At 42.4% G+C, this 21,718-nt stretch overlaps 3 protein-coding genes across 6 annotated transcripts; 1 reads left to right on the top strand and 2 right to left on the bottom strand.

The window, feature by feature from the left end:
• Positions 1 to 222: 222 nt before the first annotated feature.
• LOC143213594 (uncharacterized) lies at positions 223 to 10,112 on the bottom strand. Of its 2 annotated transcripts, none has more exons than XM_076433606.1 (14): positions 7,831 to 10,112; positions 7,567 to 7,755; positions 6,694 to 6,929; positions 6,083 to 6,294; positions 5,894 to 5,970; positions 5,637 to 5,833; positions 5,070 to 5,230; positions 4,819 to 4,987; positions 4,006 to 4,199; positions 3,801 to 3,930; positions 3,556 to 3,745; positions 3,328 to 3,470; positions 1,906 to 3,165; positions 223 to 1,060 (listed from the first exon to the last, which is right to left on the bottom strand). In XM_076433606.1, exons 1-14 carry the CDS (start codon positions 9,098 to 9,100, stop codon positions 410 to 412), a joined length of 5,079 nt encoding a protein of 1,692 aa, XP_076289721.1. In that variant the 5' UTR covers positions 9,101 to 10,112; the 3' UTR covers positions 223 to 409. The 2 variants fall into 2 exon arrangements, with proteins under 2 accessions (XP_076289721.1, XP_076289720.1); XM_076433605.1 differs by having other exon boundaries at positions 1,852 to 3,165; positions 7,831 to 10,111.
• A 4,725-nt stretch (positions 10,113 to 14,837) lies between these two features.
• Positions 14,838 to 20,271, top strand: Tpcn1 (two pore segment channel 1). 3 transcript variants are annotated; one of them, XM_076433610.1, is made up of 12 exons: positions 14,838 to 15,326; positions 15,607 to 15,821; positions 15,902 to 16,066; positions 16,140 to 16,265; positions 17,029 to 17,336; positions 17,627 to 17,907; positions 17,976 to 18,194; positions 18,287 to 18,406; positions 18,469 to 18,808; positions 19,095 to 19,396; positions 19,460 to 19,566; positions 19,624 to 20,271. In XM_076433610.1, exons 1-12 carry the CDS (start codon positions 15,224 to 15,226, stop codon positions 19,861 to 19,863), a joined length of 2,526 nt encoding a protein of 841 aa, XP_076289725.1. In that variant the 5' UTR covers positions 14,838 to 15,223; the 3' UTR covers positions 19,864 to 20,271. The 3 variants fall into 3 exon arrangements, with proteins under 3 accessions (XP_076289725.1, XP_076289727.1, XP_076289726.1); XM_076433612.1 differs by having other exon boundaries at positions 14,839 to 15,326; positions 15,769 to 15,821; XM_076433611.1 differs by having other exon boundaries at positions 14,839 to 15,326; positions 15,640 to 15,821.
• On the bottom strand, positions 20,047 to 21,668 carry LOC143213602 (uncharacterized). The gene is made up of 2 exons (XM_076433625.1): positions 20,781 to 21,668; positions 20,047 to 20,679 (listed from the first exon to the last, which is right to left on the bottom strand). Exons 1-2 carry the CDS (start codon positions 21,666 to 21,668, stop codon positions 20,419 to 20,421), a joined length of 1,149 nt encoding a protein of 382 aa, XP_076289740.1. The 3' UTR covers positions 20,047 to 20,418.
• Positions 21,669 to 21,718: the final 50 nt, after the last annotated feature.

Raw genomic sequence — 21,718 nt, 5'->3', positions numbered from 1 at the left:
GAAACCTTTTATTTGGGCCCATCCCAGTAAAAAGTATTTTAATATATCTCCACCACCAATGAGAAAACACCAGAAAAAAATAGAGTACGTGTTTTTTCGAATAATTAAAATGACCAAGAGGAGAACACATTTTCATTCAACTTGTAGAAGATGAAGAAAATGTTGATTCCGCCTAAAGATCCGCAGCATGGTCGTGAAAAGTAAATAGAAGGGTCGCAAAAATCGATTTGAAAACGGTCCTGTACCAATTTATTAACCCACAATATAAACATCGATCGCCGGCAGCTCGGCGTTCATCTCCGGCCAGTGGCGTGCCAATAAATTTCTGTCATCACCGTGAGCCTCTCACGGTGCAAGGAGCAGCTGTCGCAATAATTTCGTACGATCATTATGTTTAGTCCGCCCCGTTTCAAGTCTCTTCCTCCTCCCAAGTCCAGTCGGTCTCCTCCGATTTGCTCCTCACGGTTCTCTTACCAAACTGTTCTTCTTCGGCTGGCCAACTCATCTTGGACGAGTCGTCTTCAACATCTGACCTCGAGTTAGCTTTGCTACCCTCTCTGCTTCTTCCATCTGTCGACGCTGTCTCTTCGGACTTCGAGCGGGTTCTGTTCTCTTCGGTATCGGTGCTCCTGCTTCGCGATAATGTCATAGATTCGGACTCGTCATCGGCGTAAGCTCCAATGTCTTCAGCATACGATTCAACGTCTTCGTATTCTGAGCTTTGCTCTCCGCTGCGCTCTCTCTTTATGCTAGGAGTTTCCTCGTTCTTCGGCCTTGGATCCATCTTCGTTTGGTCTTTGATCTCCCTGATGGCGAAAGAATCCTCCTCGGATCTCGACTTTTGCATCTGCCAAGCCTTCTTAAAAGGATGCTCGCGTTCCTGTTGTACCAATTTAGGCCTCTCCGGAAGAAGGTACTCCGGATCTTCCTCGCTGGCCTGACTCTTTATTATGGATTCCCTTTTGTACAGACCCTTCGGCTGAGAATCGGCAGATTCTTTCACGATGCTCCAGCCGGACTCGGACAGGTCTGCCTCCTCCTGCGACAGCTTAGACAGGTCCTGGAGACAGAATAAGCACCTGAGCAATAGAACAGAGTGGTAGCTCTATTTTATATTGAAAAATTTCTGTCCTGCAGTACTTGATAGAAAGTGCTAATTTGACTGTCCCAAATACCGATATCCTTTTCTATCTAAAAATTTGTAGCTTTTGCTTAGTTTTTCGGTTTCGAAATTTTTTATGCTATCGTCTAAACTAGTTATGATCTACAACAATTTAAATTCTGATTAATACAGCATCAAAAACACACCTGCAGAACGAAATAAGATTTCCTTGAGGCTGGACGTCATAAGCCTCCATAGCGACATTATTCGTAGCACTTTTCGACCAAGACAGACTTTGTTAACTACTTCAATAACGCAGCGAATTATCCTCGTGATTATAAAAAGATCGAAGGAATACAGAATGCATGCAGCAGGCAATTAACACACATTTGCTCGAGACAGAAGAGGTTCCTTGACGACGGGCTTGGTATAAACCGTTACAGTGACAGCATTCACCGGTCTTTTTGATCAAGAACAATTTTCTTAGTTACTATAATAATGCAATAAAATGTCCCCATAATTCCATAAAGACCGTTGCTTCCATTCCGATAGAACCATTTTTTGCAACAATACTTGTTAACCCGAAGTTCTTTCTAACGTCCCAAAAAAGCTATTGACTTCTACAGTTGAGAAAGATTGGCCCAACAAACGGTCTAGAATAAATTCCCAAAAATCCAGTAGTTTACACCAGCCAAGATCAGTCCCCCGCACACTCGCTATCTACTTGAAACTTAAAACAAGAGTCCTGCCTGTAAAGACATCCTCTTGCTATCCTTAGTAAGCACAAAATTAAAAGTAGCTACATCCTCGTCCTCTTCCACGGAGGTGATCTGACTGCTGCTGGTGTAGGATCTTCTGGAGGCGTCCCACACAGCCTCTTCCTCGCTCTGATTATCGTCCCCCGGTGGCGGCGCTTGTTCCCGATATTCCCTACGCCTCCTATATACGCTGTCGTCTTCAGGCTCGCTGGGTTCTTGCGAGGAACCCAAGTGCGCGACCCTTGACCCGACGCTGACCGTCCAGGAATCCATGTTATCATCAGCCGAGGGGTCCTTCAGCAGTGCCATCTTGCCTTCAGCCGAGGACCTCCTCCTCAGAGACACTAGATCCTCCTCTTCCAAAACAGAGCTTCGCTCCTGCGTGGCCAGCTTCTCCATAAACTGTTTCCTGCGCATCCTCAACTCGCTTTCCCACTCCTCCTCATCGCTGATCCTCGGCTCCGCCGAAAGCTGTCTCCGTTCCAACTTCCTGCGCTGCGAGAGCTCCTCCTCGCTCTCCGAGGAGTATACTCTCCTCGGGTCCGAGGATCTTGAGAGTGATCTTATTTGTCTTTGCGCTGACTCCAGTTCCTCCGATCGGCTCGACAGCCTTTTATACTCTGGACCTCTAGAAGTCGAACGTTCTCTGCTAACAGGCTCCGAGGAACGATGATCGTCCGCGTCCCTAATCGCCGATCTCCCTCTGGACTCTGACCTCCTGTAGTGTTTCGGCTCCTCCCGCTCCCGCCTCAGCAAATATTGTTCCTCCTCGTCGCTGTCCTGCAGCCTCCTGTCGACACTCTTCGACATTGACCTTCTACCTCGGAAAACAGCTTCTTCTCGCTCCAATCTGGACAGTTCTTCCTCTTCCTCGGAGTCCAGGAAATCTCTCTGAACGCTCCTGCTTCTTCTTCGCTGTCTGTACCCATCGTCGCTGGCAGGGTACCTTCTGCTAGTATCCTTCGCGCTGTCCAAAAGCAACGTCATGTCGCCTTCCGGCTCGTGAGATAGGAACGATTTTCTGCGGTTCGAGCGCTTCGGGATCGGCATGTCTACTTGCTCTTCGTCATCGACTGTCTCGGTCACTTCGTACCCTTCCTTTCGGTGATCATCAGGTTGCTTTGGTTTTTTCTCTTCGTTCACTTCGGAGGATCCTGAAGGGCTGTCTCCGACGAGACTCTGTCTGCGCGGCTGTGTGTCGGAGCACTCCATTATAACGCTCTTGAACTCCTGCATTGGAATGTCGAATAGCAGAGTCACGACGATCGAGACGGTCATCACTATCGTGGCTTCAACGACGTCGAGCTGAAACAGATTTGGAGAAATGACGTTTTAAAAGTGGATCATTTTTATCAACTCGGAACCCATCATTTCGCCTGGCTCATGATTTCTAGATGTAGCTGAATGAATACACGTCAGACCAGTAGGGTAATCATTTCTCATTATTCATTAATGCCTGTCACTTACCGCTTTAATGATGCTAAACTCGCTCGCGTATCTCGTGGACCCCATATTATAGAAGAACACTGCGAACTGCGTCATGTATAGCGAGTACGACAGTCTACTGATAACCAGTAGCCACTGGTTCGTCAGGATTCTACTGATAACACCTGCAAAGACATAAATTACGACTGAACCCTAGAAATTTAAGTAACCTTACTCAACGTGCTTCAGATAACGTGAAGTAATCCTCACCTCCATGATTCGTGTGACAAGCGAATATGACCCAGCACAGAGCAATGGAAGCCAGTATTGGACTAATTACTCCGTAATTAGCCGCATCTTCGCTATTGTACACGTAATCTCTCTGGCACTGGTTCCAGGGTGAGAATATCGTCCATAACGTCAAGACCGTCGCGATTAACCATCCCAAGATCACTACCATCTAAAAGTAGTATATCAACATTTCTTCGTCACACGTTGGATCACATGCAAAATACCTTGTTCATCCTCAAGTCCCGTTTCGTGTAGTGCAACAACACACCAAGTCCCACGCCAATCACGTATGACGTTGCCCGGTGCAACGGTAATATGTAGGTCAGATTAGCTGTCCTGTACAGTTGTCTTATTCTGTGATCGAACAATTCAAATTGATAAAGACCAAAGTAATTATCTTTAAACGAGACAGACAGCTCGCACACTTACGAAGCTCCATTGATGAAGACGAGAGAAAGGTTGTAGCTTATCATCCGAATGTAACGGAGGGTGGCACCTAGCAAGATGAAGAAGCAGATCAAGAGGATACCGATGATCGTCTTGAATTGTAAAAAGAACACCAAGATCGAGGCCATGAGAGACAGTTGCATGTCCACTGCCAGCTGATGCGTGTGACTCGCGCACTGCGAATCAATCAAATAGCCTGTCAACTTTTCCAACAATCCCCAAAGCTACTCAACTATTAAGTTTTTCGTTCGGTTGATAAATTATTTCGAAAGTAAAAGTGGTCGAGCATTAAGGGGGTAGACTCGTTTTTCCAGAATTGCAAGAGTGCGGAATGCGCGTTTTCATTTGACGGTATTACAAAGATGGGGTTTTTCAGTAGTCAAAAGCGCTAGATGAAAGATCGACCTAGGCTGCGATCGCCCTCAAAAGTCCATAAAGCTGCGCATGTATTCCGAATAATGCAAATTCGGTAGAAGATTCGATAGAAGAAACATATTTACCATGATTGGCGAAAAACACACAACCTTGAAAAAGATCCAAATTAGGATCGAAACGTTGATTTTGTTTGACAATTAGCAAAGTTGCTTTATAATTCGTAATAAACGATCGAACCGTTTTGCGCCGAAAACATTTAAAAATTTATTAACGCAAATTACGCCTCGTAAACGTAAAAATAGGACTTTTATCCAGCGCTTTTGACAACTGAAAAACCCCACCTTTGCATTATTGAGAAATGGAATTCAGAATCCTAGAAATGAGTCTACCCCCTTAAGCGGCGAAGAATTCTTCGATTACCATGTCCTCGAAGTTAAGGGTGTTCTGCAGGTACAGCAAATTTAGCCATCCGGTATTCTTGCAGATATCAACGTTGCGCATTATGATATTGTTCCAATGTGGCCCAGTTCCCGTATGCTCCATCACGAACGCATAATAGAACACCACTGCGAGCAATACTGGCGTGAGCCTACAAAACGACGTGATTTTTTAGCAGTGAAAATCTGTGCGAAATTATCAATGATGAAATTTAACAGTTGATGAGAGCTCACCTGACGTATCTAGTGAAGAGACGACAAAACCATCGAATCTCCCCGCGGTTAGTGTACTCGTTGGCCATGTTGTAAGCAGTCAACGTGCCGCTGAATAGCAGAAACCATTCCGTATAGATGAAGCTCACTCTTGCAACGATGGTGGCGGGACTGCTCAATACCTTCATCGACAATAATCATCAAACATAAGCATTCCCGTTTCGTTACGCGCGAAGGTCGATTTGCACTTGACTGGCAAAAATCCCATGAAATCAATCCAACTTAATCATTGTAATCAAAATTGCAGGAAATTCAAACAGTAGTACTATGAACAAAATTAATTTTTAAAAAGACACGAAGAATTGTATCGCCCATATATCTGTGGTTGTCAGGAAGAACTCCGCATGTCACATATTTTGACATAGAACAGCGGTTAAATATTTTTTAGCCTTTCGTATCTGTTTTCATGATTTTTTTCTGGTTAATACATTTTTAAAATTTTTGAAATTGTGACATGCGGCGTTTTTCCTTACAGCTACAGATATATGTCTGACGCGACGTCCGTAAACGTGGAAGCGTTTTCTGTACCTCCACTAGGTCACTTCGATTCGAGTATGGCATGCCTAATATCGGCACGAACTTATGTCCGAAGTAAATCAGTATCGCGGCGAACGCCCTCAGCCCGTGGATGCAAGCGATGTCGAAACTACTTGTTCCCCTCTTGAACAAGCTTTTCAGAGTTCTCTTCACGGAAAACGCCATAATTATTCGCTCGGAATAATTCCCTGCGTGAGATAAGATTCGTGAGATAACAAGAAGTTGTATGGTGACACAGTTTTCCTTACCTTTCCCTTCGGACACCACTAAATAATCCCTCACGGTCGCCACGAGGGCCAGACAGATAATCATAGCGTAGAAATACCTAAAACGCAGCAATAACAGTCAAATGACAATTTTACGAATGACGAAGTTTACGATGGTAGTTTTTAGGTCTAGTAATTAGAACTAGAGTAATTAGGACTCTCATTACGTACAAAACGCCGATCGTCTCCTTCGAGTAACTCTCCGGCTTCTGTTTCGTATAGCACATCTTGGGATCGACGCCCACGTTGAACGTGATCCCTGTGGTGGAGTTGTAAGGACTTAGAGCTTGTTCCACTATCTCTTTAGCGGACTCGGCTGAACATGCTGCTGGAATACAAACTCCCCAATTGATTGTGGTGCTTCTCGGGGCAAAATGACCGGGCTGAAACACCGAATAAACAAGGAATTTGAATAGAAAAGTATCTCTAGCAGCGAAATCAAGGCTCGTCATTCCCTTTAGTTCTAGTAGATCGAGAGGAAACCAGAACGGCTTTGAAGTTCAAGATTAGATCATTTATTTTTGCAATAATGTAAAGCGTAATTTAAGGTTTTCTTTGGAGTTCATTCGAGTCGTATGTTTTGCGAATGATGCAGTTTTCGAACGAGGTGTCCGAGTTACGAAAGTCACTGTGAAATGTGCCGACTTGCACCAGTCGCAATCGTCGGCACATTTGACACTTTTCGCGACCATGACGTCAATGATTCTTTCATCGATTATACGATAAACACGTGCTCTTTCTTGGAACGATGAATGATCATAGGACGTCTGTTTAGTACTTACATCGCGCATGGTACTTCGGAAGATGTAACGGCTCAGCATCGTATTGACTGCGTGCCTCATATCCGGATGAGAGGCGTAGAGATCGATGTCCAGCAGACAGTACTTCCCCTGCACCTTTATCGTCGAATTGTTCAACTTCACGTGCGCCATTACTCCCGTACACTCGTCGAAATCGCCGAGCTGGTGCACATTGCCCCGCAACAAACCCGGTGGGATCTTCGCGCTCGAGTCCAACACTAGAAGATTATTTCATGTTATCATACAAGCCTGTTCGAGTACTATAACAGAATAACTGGGAAATGGCCACTAGAAAGTTCCCATTCATGCTACGATATGTAACCAACATGCAACATCTCATTCATCGCGACAGGATGTAATTGACGTAATCGGCACGATGCAATAGTACTCGCAAACAATCATCCGCGACAGTTTGGGATCGCCTCAAACAGAGGACTCTTTATGGTACTTTAACAGACTCTACACCAAATATGACTGGGTAACATACTTTAGAAAACTATGCTAGCTAATTCTAGGAAACCGTAATATCGTAATTGCTAGACTGCAGATGTTATGCATTTGTAGCAGAAACGAACAATTGTAACCGATACAAACAATTTTTATTTCAGCAAATCAATTATCTAGCAACTCGAATAGAGTAGAATCCGTAAGGTATTGAATGAATAATGATGAGTTTTCGATTTATTCGTGATTGCATCGCTACGTGCCAAATAATTTGATAATGATTGGCAGATTGCAGAATTTTGTCGTGCACGATCTACGCACTACATAGATTTACCCCGCGATCGCGTCAGCCTGAACGATCGACTAGATTCGAAGGGAGCGGGCTTGACGACCGGCGAGATCTCGGCTTACTTTGCAGCGCCCACAGCTTGCGACCCCTCAGCTGTCTCAGGAAGATCTTGCCGTGCTGCTGACACTCGAAATGTTCCACGGCCGTGAAATTTGGCACGAAGGTCGGCACGCGTAGCAGCGCATCGTTCAGCTCGGCCAGCGTGAAAGGAGCGTCTGCGTGCGCTTTCGTTTTGCTTTTCGAATCGTCTTCTACAAACAATCAGAGAAACGATTAGCGGGACACCGTCGCGAGACGATCACGAAAACTCCTTCGAGTCTACTCACTGTTGAGTCGTTTAACCTCCGCGGGCTTAGCCGGAGGTGTGGATTTCGAGCTCGCAATTTCCACTTTCTTTTTCTCGGACTGCGTTATCTGTTGGTCTTTCGATTTCGCTTTTAGCGCATCCGTTTTCATCGGATGCTTCTCCTTGTCTTCTACCTTCGTTGGAACCTTCTCCTTCGTCGGAGGAACCTTTGGCGGAGCCTTCACCTCCGGTTTCGGGGTAGCTTTAGGCTTCCGGGGTTCAGCTTCCGGCTTCGTTGCTTCGACAGGTTCAACTTTCTTCGGAGTCTCCACAGGTTTCCCTGGGCTCTCCGTCTTCTTCGCTGGTTCCGCTGCTCTCTTCGTCTCTACCCTATGCGGCTCTTCCTTCTTCTCCGCTGGCTTCTTCATTTCTTTAGGTTTTTCTACAGACGATGATGATTCTACAGATTTGATTTTATCCTTGTCCGCGAATCTGACTTTCTCCAGCTTCGCCGGTGGCGGGGTAACTTCTGGCTCTTCGTCCGACTCATCATCGGACTCTTCGTCTTCTTCCTCGTCCTCGTCTTTGCTTTCTGTTTTCTCTTCATCATCTTCCTCGTCGTGAACCTCTAGCTTCGATTTCTCAGGCATTGTGTCATCGTCGTCGCCTTCGTCTTCATCCTTCGATCGCTTCAATTGTTTGAACGGTCTGATCTCCTTCTTCCTGATGCCCGAATCCTGTCTAATCTTGTCTTTCATGGTCGCCAGCTTCGATTTCCATTTCCTTCTGTCCTCGTGCTCTTCCTCCTGCTCTTCCTCCTGATCCTCGTCGTCCTCATCTTCGTCGTCTTCGGAGCGTTGCTCGTCGTCGGCAGAGTCAATGATTATTTCGTGGCTGTCTTCGACCTCGACGACCGCCTCTTCGTCGTCGTCTTCGTCATCGTGATCAACGACCCCGACCGTCGACCGTGCGATTCGTTCGTGTCTCACGGACGCCCCTTCTTCGCGATCCTCCCGCGACGTCACCTCGACAGGTGGTTTCCGTTTGGCAAGGATCCGCGTTGAAGCAGTGGTTTCGTGCCACCGACGACTAGAGGCGTACGACGATGCCTTGTCCTGCTGGCACCTGGGGAACGCGTCCGAGTCGCAGGTGGCCCTGCTAGACGACGAGTGTTCCTCGACCATCGCTGAATTCGAAGCGGTCGGGGTTGCGTGTTCGCGTATTCGGAAGCCATAGCAGCAGGTATAGAGCAGCAGCAGGAGTACGGGCACCAACAAACCGATACACTTGCCCAGAAGGGCGGCAGCCATGTCACCGGAGCGTTAGCATGGAAGTACCGCTGGCAGAGCACTGGCGAACGAACTTGCAAAGCACCAAGCCAAACTCTGGGTCGGCAGCCGCCGCCGCTATCAACAGAGCAACTAACAGGCAATAGCCAGCAACGAACACTTTCCTCACGGGAACCGCGATCCCACAAGCGCGAGCTACAGCGGTTACTGATAATCGGCGGCCACACGTTCTTCCCTCTCCTATTCTCGGCGAATCACGCCACGGACAACAAGCACAACAGTTAGCCCGACCCGGACACCCTCGAGAGACTATCAAACCCGACGACAAGCCAGACCCCGGGGCTCCGCGTCTACCAGCGGCCGTTCCTTCGTGAAAATTAGAACGCATGGCAGCGGCCCAACCAGCTAGGAGTTTTATTTAGCATCAACATTTCGGAGGCAGAGAGTCCGCGAGATAAAGCGAGCTCTCTCTCGCACGCACGCGCCGGAAAACGCGACCACGAACACCCCACCGAAACGAACGTATAACCGCCGTCGTCTCACATTCTTTCGAACTGGCTGGCTGGACAACACCGTTTGCTTTCTTTAGTAGCAAACAATCGGAAATAACCGCCCACTCGATCTCTTTCTCGGACTCGGCTCGAGGTTAACATAAAAATTTGTTTGCATCAATCGCAAGACCCGAACTGTCTCGTAATTATGAAAGTGGTCTGTGAAAATGTCAAAAAATTAGTTTATATTACGAGTTTAAATTAATTCGATATCATGTTTAACTTCTGAGCTTTCTTTCCTCCTCAAATGATCTTAGCGAGCAGAAATTGATATACCGATGCTCTGAAATTCCTCCATCGCATTCGTTTTGTCATAAGTACAGAAAACTCGTAGCCATCTTGCATTTTTTTTCTGTCTTGCAACTGTTGCACAAGCAACAGGGACGGCAAGACCGCGCGTGTTCCGGCCTTTTATTGTTTCGTATCTCGTGGTAAATTGAAGATCATAGAAGTACTGTTTTGTCCATTCAGCGCTCGCTCTAGCGGTTGCGTCGCCCCCCCCCCAAAAGGACAAATTGCCGCCCCTTAAGAATATACATATATTTCTTTTTAATAAATTTACATATTTTTTATTTTCAATAAAAATCAAATCATCTTATTTATATTTTAATAAAATCACAAATTTTCTATTAATTAGGTATTTAACACATCAATATTGTTCTCACACTTACAGCCGAAATGGCGCCCCGGACAAGTGTCCGGGTTGCCCGCCCCTAGAGCGGACCCTGCTCCATTTCTCGCGAATACCGTGTCCGTTTCGCTTTTCGCTCTTGTTCTCGCATTCGCGGCTTTAGGCCACGCGGACATTGCGCAATCACGCAACCGACGAAGCATCCTTCGACGAAGTTTCGCCGCCTGACATAGCTCGAAAATATAGTGTCCGATACTACCACTCTACTCTCCTCGCCCACGACTCACCGGCGACCGACTCATCCGACTTGCCGAAGGCTGTCGCGATTCCCTTTGAGCTCTTCTCTGGCCCCGGTCGCTTCTGCGCGAAAATCGTCTGGTATGCAGCCTTTGGGAACTGTCCAGATGTTGGAAAACCACTACGCGGATAGACCAACGATTCTTTAGCCCTTTTCTAACCCTTTCGCGACGGCATTGCTCTAACGAACGCGTCACCAAGGACACCGGCGAAAGTTTATTACCGGGGCGAATACCTGGACACTGTGCATAAGCGTGAACCACGAATCGTGAACAGAAGGGATTACTTTATTAGGGATTATAAGGGATTACGTTATTAGCAGTCCGATCGAAAATGTTTTTATCAGATACAGGATGGGGCAATAACTATGTCCACTTTGAATATTGCCGTTATTTGTAATAATATGATAAAATGTTATATACAAAACTTACACGGTATAGAGGGGGACATGTTGTGACAGAAACATTTTTTGCGTGGGTGGAGGCGTAGAAAAGATTTCAAGGCCATCTCTATATTTTTTAATGGAATGCTATGTTTCTTTTATCGCGATGTGATAGCCGATGTTGAGACGACTTCAGCGAGCTATCATTGAAGTTCATGCTAGGTAAAATCTAGTAGTAAAATAAATTTTCCTACATTACAGGAGGTGCTCGAAGTGGTGACCGTGCGTTAAAGCAATGTCGCGATCTTCGTATCGCTGCCGGGATGTATAATCAATACACCGCTGGGCACGTTCAAGCAATGCTAGCATAGATTTTTTAATTTCATTTTGCGGAATCGCCTCAATGACTCTCGTTACGGCACTTTGGACTTGTGTAACATTGTCATAAAACGTTCCTTTTATGGCCAGTTTGAGTTCTGGGAACAGGAAATAGCCACACAGTGATAAATCAGACAAATACGGAGGATGTTAGAGCACACAGATTTGTTTTTTCGTCAGAAATTAACGAACAGTGATGGTCCTGGCGCTCGATATTCGAGCCTCTCATTCGAATGATTCTCTTCCACAAACGCTCCATAACAACCAGATTTCACGCACTTTTTCCACCAACTCATCGCGATTTTTCTTTTTTGGCCGGCCTAGATTTGGATCGTCTTCCAAAGTACATATCACGACCGTCCTGAAATCGCTTATATTATATCATTCGAACACGTGTACGGGATAAGCAATCATCACCATAAACTTTTCTCATCAATTCAAATGTTTCTGTAAAAGTTTTACCGAGCTTGAAACAAAATTTAATATTTGCTCTTTGTTTCATCGTATTTTACCACGTTTTTATTAGCTCGTTTTCTTGTTTGTTTGTTTGTTTGTCTGTTTTGAGATGAGGAGACTAAGGGTACTATCACATTGTTTTGTAGAGGAAAGTTACAGTTTTCACGTTATGTTTTGTTTCAATAGACGGCGTCAGTAGTTTGCTTTAAATTAAAGAAGTTCTGTTACTTTCCGAACATACTGTGTACTATCGTTTCTGAACTTATTCTAGCAGGTGCAACAATTATGCGTTTTTCCATATTTTCTGTTCTAGTGGGTACTTGTTGTCGGGACCGTTTGCGTCAATGCAAAGTTGCAAAAACGGTAGCATGTGCTAGAATAAGCATATAGCATCTCTTGTCAACTCTTTTTTTTCTTGATTTTTCAAGGTGATATTCAAATTTTTTCAAATGTCTTTACGCCTATCTTTTAGAGGATCTTAGGACGAACTCAGTAAGTAACAGTAAGTAATCATAACATGACAAAAAAAGTTGCAACAAATTGCTGTTTTAATTTTTTTCTTCATGGATTTCCGATAGCTTCGTGAATTTGAATTTCGACACCGCGCGATACGCAATATGTACCAAGTTTGCTATCATTATCATAATTATGTGAAGTCCGCAACCTCGCACTTCACTTAGCATACTTGCAGTCTATAAAGTGTTCCTTCATTGATTGCACAAATAATTAACACCGTTCATTTAATGGTGCATTAGAAAAATACATATGTATTGTTATTAGAAAAATACATTGTATGTATTGTTAGTAACACGCGGAGCCGGTTCCTAGACCGTGTATTAAATTAATTTTTTAAACAGCCTCGCGTCATTCTGCGACCTCACCGATTGCTCATGAATGCAACTCATGAATGATTGCTAATGAACAAGATCAAGTATCTCTGATCCCAGCTTTGTAGTAGAACCATAGATGCAAATGTAGAACGGCGAATCGCGTGTTCGCGTTTACGCAAATATTTCTGTTAATTATTTGCGGTGTTTGCTGACTGGGGTGCAATCGGAGAAGAGACGATCGCCAGTCAGCTCTTTCGAAAATGATTGATGTCACTTTTAACGCTTGTCATGTACTCCAGTCTGAAATATGTGCATCTGTTGCGATATGCGCGAGAAAATCGAATCGGAATAACGATGTCGAAACGGTAATTGTAGTAAATGAACGCTTTCCCGCTGTCGATATCATTCTACATACTAAGTAAATGATACCACTCTGCGGTATATTTAAAGAGCGTGGTTCGACTAAATGAGCCTGTTATGGATTTACTACACGAATTGTCCTTCAAATCCATATTTGAAAGCGGCTTTAGTTCTAACACTTTGATCTTCACATTGATGTGAAAAAATATTGGCTTTTAGCATACCAGTGACATGTGCATACGTTTTCGAAGAGTTTCAAAATTAAGGATCTGCCGTTGCACGCGCAGCATTTTCCACTGCCCGCCACACGTATTCGAATACCTCTATTCATTGTATGTATAATGTGTTCGTGATGAACTTGCACGCCGTGCCAACAAATGCTTATCATATTATATAAGATTCAAACTAAAACTTATGAATGTGACTAAAAGCAAAACAGGTTGTGAATAGAACGTCTGACTGCGCTATTGTCATTACCAATCGTATTAATGAGCAGTTGGTGGAATGTTGCGATGCTGAAGACACTGCACGTGGTGAACGGACACGGTTTGTTTCTTTCCAATATTTCCAATATTCCAACGATATTCCAGAATTTTTTGGGATCTAGACTAGTGGAAGCACTAGTCGTGAACATGAACGACCCAGTGTGCAGACAGTCGAGAGAAAGAAGATTGCAGATAGAGTGTTAAAGCTCGATTTGTTTTAAACGTTCATCGATGATTACGAAAAAAATGTACAATATTTATTCGGGATTAATCCGGTAAAATTGTGAATTTCATTACGATTGCATACAACAAGCTAATAGTTGGTAATTATTAAATCGATATTATATGATAGCTCATATCGATTTTTAGCGACTGTATAATGCTTTTTAAATGTCCATTACGTTCGAAAACGATAATGTCAATTAAGAATATCGGAAACTCTCGTTACAATAACCGTTCAAAGATCAAAATTTCTCAGATACCATTTTTCGCCGGAAAAATTCCTTTTCTTCATAATGAATGTAGGTAATTGCTAGACTGCGGATCTTTATGCAAAATAAAAAATGTTTGCACAGGAGCCAAATACTTTCTTCTTTTAATCGTCTTATTAAGCTGAAATTAATACACAGATGTCCTTAAATCTTCTTAATTCGTTCTCTGCTTTAAATTGTACGTGCCCATTTTTGTCATAAATGCATAAAATCCGCATTCTAGTAATTACACATGATTCTGGCGAGATTTATCTATCCTGTGAATTCTGTTTTTACCGCCAGCGCGAGCAAAGCTGAAGCTGGAAATCAACTGGTACCGATAGAACACGAAACTTCATAGGCTTTTGGCGACACCTACGTTGAAATGGTGGAATTCGTACCATATTCAGCATGGAACAGAACCTATACCCATATTCAGCATGCTAAAAAGGGAGAAATAAAAATTGTCGTATTCGTTGAATGAACAAGTACATATTCCGAAACAGAAACTGATGGGGCCAAGGTGAAACAAAGAAACTATTGAAGTATCCACTTCTTGGCCCACCCCTAGCTTATGGAATTTCTTTAAATTAATAAACAATGTTTCATAAATTGAGCCTCCTTGGAAATCAACATTTTGCACCGGAGTCTCGTGCAGTTCATTATTTAACTGTTCTGAACAAATGATTGGTGCACTACTGTTTATAACTCGTCTATTGTTTGATCAACTAATAATAATAGACAAAAACACCGTAGAATAATATCATAAAAAAATCCGTTACAAAGCATAATAATAATAACATCGTCACTTTCAAAATCGTAGAAATTCGAATCGCTATAACGTCATCGTTTCGCGAAGGTTTTGCTCGGACTATTCTATCTCTGGAACTATTTATTATACACGGTTCAGTTAATCGGTAAATAATGCTAGTTGCATCTGTTACATCACGAAGGGAGAAGAGGGGAAAATTTTCTTCAATAGCCTTGCGATATACTGATGGTTCAAGTGGATAAATCCGCTTCGTATAAGCGCGCTTGCGTATCGGTTGTTGAAACGTCAAACATAAAGGAATCGAATAACGTACCGTCTTAGTATTATGACATTGTAATATGTAATATTTGTCACGAGAGAGCATGCAGAGATCCCGAGACGATTTTTTCGGTTCAGTCCAGTCCAGTCGGTGTCCAGTTTCTGAAGAGTGACGTTGTCGCGTTGCTCGTTACGTCAAACGTAAATAAGTACTGATTTTAACGAACGGTGTGTGCGTGCTCGGTACATGTGACATGTGACACACCGTTCTCAAATGTCTTCCCCAAAATCTTCCGAATATACAGACAATTATCAACGTTTCGACGATGACGCGAACGTGTCCCTCGAGCAGGACATTTCCGATCAATCGAGCCAAAGTAAGTCGTATTTAAACAATGCAAATTCATTTTTTTTTCTTAACTAACAATTTACAATCGTCACCGTTCCTTATTTGTTTATATTCGGTACAGTAAACATTGATTTAGCGGTACACTGCTCTCTCGCGGCTTCGATTATCGTTCATTGTTTTTCTTACCAAATAGTCGATTATCGGGCACAGCCTGTTCGTTAATTTGTTTTATTTAAGATTGTACTTATATTTGTGTACAATTCTGTCTCTTGATTATTTTATTTTATTTTTTTTCTTGTTCATTTTAGAATACGGATCAATGTTGTCATATTCTTTCCCAGGGAAGCACATAAATTCACCGTTAGGCAATAGCGAAAGCAATCAGTTGCCAGAACAATTTGACACTGACGAAATAGAAAGAGACACCATGACTAATAATGCTGTACTTCCTTTGCATGACTCCCTTTCAGATCATGATTTGTATTGGGAAATGAATTATCACAAGGCAGCGATATTTTTAGAGGTATCTAAATGTTTCTTATCTGTTGAAATTTATCTTGCCGTTCATGGTAATTACTTAAAAGCGGCATGTTGGTTTTATAGGAAGGTAGAAACAACGAGAAATTCGAATCCCATCCGAAACACCCAGAAGATTTGCCAGCCTATCTGTTAGTTCACAATAATTGGTATTACGGATTAGATTTATTGACCTCCCTTTTACTCTTAGCTTTGGCTCTCGTAGAGGAGCCAGCTGTACCATTATTTAAAGTAAGTTGTAAAAAGCTCGAACAATAGTTTCCTGTTGTTATACTATCACTGTAGTTTATATATCTTATTTTAGATACCAGTATGGGCGCACGGGTCGATAGAACTTTTCGCTCTGATGATCATAGGCATCGAACTAACATTGAAATTAAGATGGATCGGCTGGGCGACTATGCTAAAGCATAAAAGAACAATGCTGAAGGTGAACATATAATATGACTAGACTGCGGATGTTTATACAATTTTCAATTTTTATAGGCAAATTTTAAGAAAATAGTCTTTGTAGATCTGAAATAAATAAATATCGAACATTTTTCGAACCCATAAATGCATAAAGATACGCAGTCTAAGTATGACCATCCATTTATCGCACGCAAAGTGACTCCAAATTATAAAGGGATAGAATAGACCTCGTTAAATGCATTGCCGCAGCTGCATTGTCTCTGTATGTACAAGTAACATGGTTCTTTTCCACTGCACTGATACAAAAAACATACGAGTATATACTAATGAGAAGATAAGCCAACAACTACGGACCGTTCCATTTTATATTCTTAACAAATCATGTTTCCGATAGTCGTGCAGTTTGTTTCTTCATCGTTTCTTCATCGTCAATTGTACAGGGCTGTATCGTTCGTCTGCGATGCCTAAATCTGCTTGTAAACTATTTGTTACATCGAAAAATCTTTCGAACGAAAATTATTTGGCGTCGAACATTGTAATTAGATTCTTTAGAAGGTCACTTTGAATACCGACTGCCATGCGAATCAGTATTAAGTTACGACTATTAACAGATCACTATATGTATACCCTGCTCATTCATATTCATATTTCTTATGCAATGGATTACTACTATCCGATACTGATGAAATGTTTTTGTAACAGACTCAGAGCTTGCATACATAAGAAGACAATGTCGAGTAATTAATTACAAGCATCGGAATTACATTGAATTATTGTTACAGTGCGCTACATTGGCAATCATGTTTCTGGAGGCAATGACAGTGTTGGTGAGACAGTCGTCGCATTTTCGCGTGACACGCGCTCTCAGGCCTATCTTTTTAGTGGATACGAAATGTTTCGGAGGTGTGCGAAGATTTATCAGACAAATACTTCAAACGTTGCCTCCGATTTTGGATATGCTTGGCCTGCTTCTATTTTTTATCACACTTTACATGGTATTAGGCTATTATATGTTCTCCGATATGAACAGATACTTCTCCACGCTGCAAGACAGTTTTGTAAGTCTTTTCGTCCTTCTCACCACTGCTAAGTAAGTATTGTCATCCTGCAGCATTGTCACATAATTGATGGCACATACCATATGAACACACAAATGGAATCAAATAAAATCTTATCTCCTAAATGTATAAAGATCCACAGTCTAATTATAAATAGCGAATTTTATGCATTTACGATAAAATTGAGTAGGTGTAATTTAGAACAGTAAAAACATTAGAAGAGTTTAAAAATACTATTATATTATTTTCATCGATTATGTGACCGACCATGCTCATTGATGTAAAATAGTATTTCGTCTCGGTAACGATCTGATTTGCTTAGCTTTCCAGATGTAATGATGCCGTCGTATTCGAAAAACAAGTGGTACGCAATATACTTTGTCTCTTACTTATCAACGATGTTGTATGTGATGATGAATTTAATGTTGGCAGTAGTAAACGAAACATTTACAGCCGCCGAGCGGGACAAGTTTAAAAAGTTGTTTTTACATAAAAGAAAAGCGTGCCAGCACGCGTTCAAGTTGTTAGTCTCTAAACAGAATCCAGAGAAAATGAGATTCCGACAGTTCGAAGGGTTGATGCGATACTATGCACCGAATAGAAGTATGCGCGATTGCTTACAACCATACTGTCGTAGAATTCATTAAACAGATTCTATTCATTTGTTACAGGTATCAGAGACATTGTTTTAATCTTTCGACATTTGAACTCTTCTGGATCCGGAGCATTGAGTTCACAAGAGTTTTTAAACATTTATGACACAATAGTACTCCAGTGGGAACCGCAATACTCCAGCGTACCTTGGTACCACAGTGCGTCCAAACCTCTGCAAATCCTGTGCAACGGAGCTCATGCTGCTATTAGATGGAGCTACTTCGAGACTATGATGTGTAAGTTCCTGTAACAAAAATTAATTATTACTATTAATTAAAAGAAGAATACAATTTTTATCTGGCTCTAATTATTACCATTATTTTTTCAGACATCGCGATCGCTGGGAATGGAATTGCTATGATCATAAGAATTCTACAGGCGGATGATAATCATCTTCACAGTGCCCGTTTGTTCGCCACGTCATGGGACACCTTCCTTTTCGGAGGAAGTAAGTAAAATCTTGCTCACAAATAAGTGTGTCTATAATAATGAAAATGTTTTATATTATAGTATTCGTAGCTGAAGCGCTGATCAAAGTACTTGGTCTTGGCACGAGATGGTATCTCAGCTCCGGATGGAACCTCTTCGACTTAGGCACCTCAGTAATGACACTCGTTGCAGCTTGCATTTTACGTCTTTTTCCAACAGCAACGTTCTTTGTCCTCTTTAGACCGCTCAGACTTCTGAGATTATTTAAAATGAAGAAAAGGTACAGGGACGTTTTCGGCACGCTGGTTATCTTGACTCCCTTGATGTCTTCTACCGCCGTGGTCATGCTCGTCTTGTATTATTTCTTCGCCATAATCGGGATGGAGCTGTTCGCCGGATACAACATGCGGAACTGCTGCAAGTACGTAGAAATCTAATTAATAAACTGCGGATCTTCATGCAAAATAAAAAATGTCTGCGTCGATTCCAAGCCACAGAGGTTTCTTCTTTTAATTATTAAACTGAAACTAATACGTTGATGTTCTTCAATTTTTGTCCACTGCTTTAAATTGCACGTATGAATTTTTGTTATAAATGCATCAAATCCGCAGTGAACTCTCTGTCTGCAATCTAGGTCGTTTATGTTAATCCAATATGCAGACGGAGGAGATTAATTTGATATCATGTATTAAATGAAAGATTTACAGAAACACAACAGTCGAGGATTTCTACAAGTACTCTGTCAACGAAAGTACCACGCTGGGCTACTATTATTTAAATACTTTTGACAATCTTATAGCCAGCGGGATGACGCTCTTCGAATTAACAGTTGTCAACAACTGGTTCATATTAATGAACGCGTATGCGATCACCGTCGGCATGTACACGAGAATTTATTTCATGGTATTTTATCTGGTGACGATGATTGTACTAACTATCGTCGTGTCCAGTTTCTTGGAAGCATTCCGATTTAGAATACACTACAAGAAGTCGACGTCTAAACGCGACGGTAATTATGTTCATTTTAAATAACAATCGTGACCATTTGTTTTCTAAAAACGTTTCCTTGCAGAGGAGAAAATGCTTCACGAAGAAGTGGAATTGAGATGGGACGAGTTACAATGTATGATAGAGGATTTCCAGATTCTAGAGAAACTGAGACCATCGCTCGTGGTCGGCGTAAGTTAACGACATAATCGATATTGTTTATAAATTGTTCACACGATCTCGTTACAGGGAACGACCGTATTCATTGGATCGCGTCCACGAACGCGGGATGTTCTGCAAAGGAAAATGTACACGATCGAAATCAGCGAGTGGATCGCGGAAGCTAAAGAGGCTGAAAGATTATATTTATCGAATCCTGTATATAGCGCAGACGAGAACTTTAGGGAGGACGTAATATCCGAATCAGATCACCTTAGATCTAGAAGCAACTCACGGCCAACGCATCGTAGCACATCTAACGTCGTGTAATTTGTTGACAATGATAAATCATTAACCATTAGTAGACAACGGATTTGATAGCATTTATGACAAAAATGAGCAGCTGTGATTTAGCACAGTAAAATTATTAGAAGAATTGAAAACTATTGTCGTATCAGTTCCTATCAATTAGACGTATTCAGAAGGAAAATAAATTTCTATTTCACTGTGCAGTTCGTTGCAATTCAGGTAGAACATTTTTATTTTGCATAAAGGTCCGCTGTCTAACCATTAATTTTCATGTTACATATCTTCGCGATGCGTCGACTCACAAGGTTGTAACATCAAAATGCAATACCTAGTTAGTGCAATTATCCAAGAACGTAGGTATAATGAACATAGTCCTTAATATTTATTTGTATTCATGTAACAATAAAATTTACATAAAACAGAAGAGAGCTGGCACAAATGCGTTCTGTACGTTTCAGCTAGACTGCGGATGTTTATGCATTTTTCTAGACAACATTTGTAGGTCCAAAATGTTTGAAAATCTTTATAAACCATAAATGCATAAAGATCCGCAGAAATCTTGATTGATTCACGGTGTTATTTTAGAATTTGTACGCCCGCGCCGCCCAACGTCGTCAACGTAACCGGGAATCCGTCTGCGATCAATTTCCGTGAAATGCTCGTGATTGTTTCTGGCTGGGTGTCCGGTAACAATAAAATATATGCGTATCCACCGCCGCCAGCGCCGGTTAGTTTCGCTGCTAGCGCATAATTTTGCGCCTCCCCGCAAATTCTATCCAAAGATGGATGGGACACTTGGCATGTGGCTAGCAATCCTTGATTCATGTTAATCAGCGTCTGGAACGAATATGATACTCGTTTAAGAAGATTTGCATAAATTACTTAAACATTGGGGACAATGACCACTCTCTTCTAATCTGTAATAACAACATACTTACCATTAATTGCTTGTAGCCGTCATAGAGCGTCTCATTATCGACGCCCGAGGCGTCGTTAATCTTCTGAATAACTTTGATCGCCGTAATTGCTATATTATCTATCGAATCCAGGATCAAGTCAATTATAACGGGATACTGGTGCTTCAATTCCGCTAACTTCTCCACCAAAGCTTTCGTGCTTCTGCTGACCCTTGTGTCCACCAGTAGAATTTTCATAACTTGCGTAACGTTAATGGATTTCATGTAACTGTCCTTCTTGTACTCTATCACGGAACCGTACGTACAAATGGAATTGTCGATGCCGGACGGACGGCCGTGCATAATTCTTTCGCTTGCCAATGCATATTTTGAGATAGCTTCCAAGTCGGACATGTCAAATGCTTTGAAAATATTTTTCTGTAAATGCGACCAGTGCAGAAAGCAACCGGCTACGCAAACCGCGAACGAGGCTGAGCTACCTAGTCCGGAACCGATCGACAAATCGGTGGTTAATTGGATTTGAAACGGCTTCACGTTCAGCTCAACATTCTGCGCGATATATAAAAGAAGATAGAACAACACTTCCAAGCTCAATTTCTGTTTGACATTGAAATAGCCGATAGTGGCCACGAGCTCTTTGATCTTCTCGTAAAACTCGTCATGGTTCTCTGCAGCCTTCACGTGTCTGTTATTCACAAGGAAATTCTGAACGTGTTGCACAGGCACGTTTATAAACAAGTTCACTTTCGGAAAGCATATTTTAATGACTTGTTCCTCCTCTGGCAGCTCGCTGAACTCTGTAGTCGTGCGTAAACCCAAGCTAGCTGCGATCGCAGTTCTTCCGTACACGACAGCGTGCTCTCCGTAAAGAATTACCTTGCCCGGTGCGGAAACTTTGAACTGGATCATGGTTCGGTTACTTCGGAGAATCTTGTTTGAATACTATGTTGAATACTTGC

This window comes from Lasioglossum baleicum, chromosome 11 (genome assembly GCF_051020765.1).
Source record: "Lasioglossum baleicum chromosome 11, iyLasBale1, whole genome shotgun sequence".
Taxonomy (NCBI): Eukaryota; Metazoa; Arthropoda; class Insecta; order Hymenoptera; family Halictidae; genus Lasioglossum; species Lasioglossum baleicum.
The sequence above is the reverse complement of the archived record's forward strand: the minus strand, read 5'-3'. Positions and strand labels throughout refer to the sequence as shown.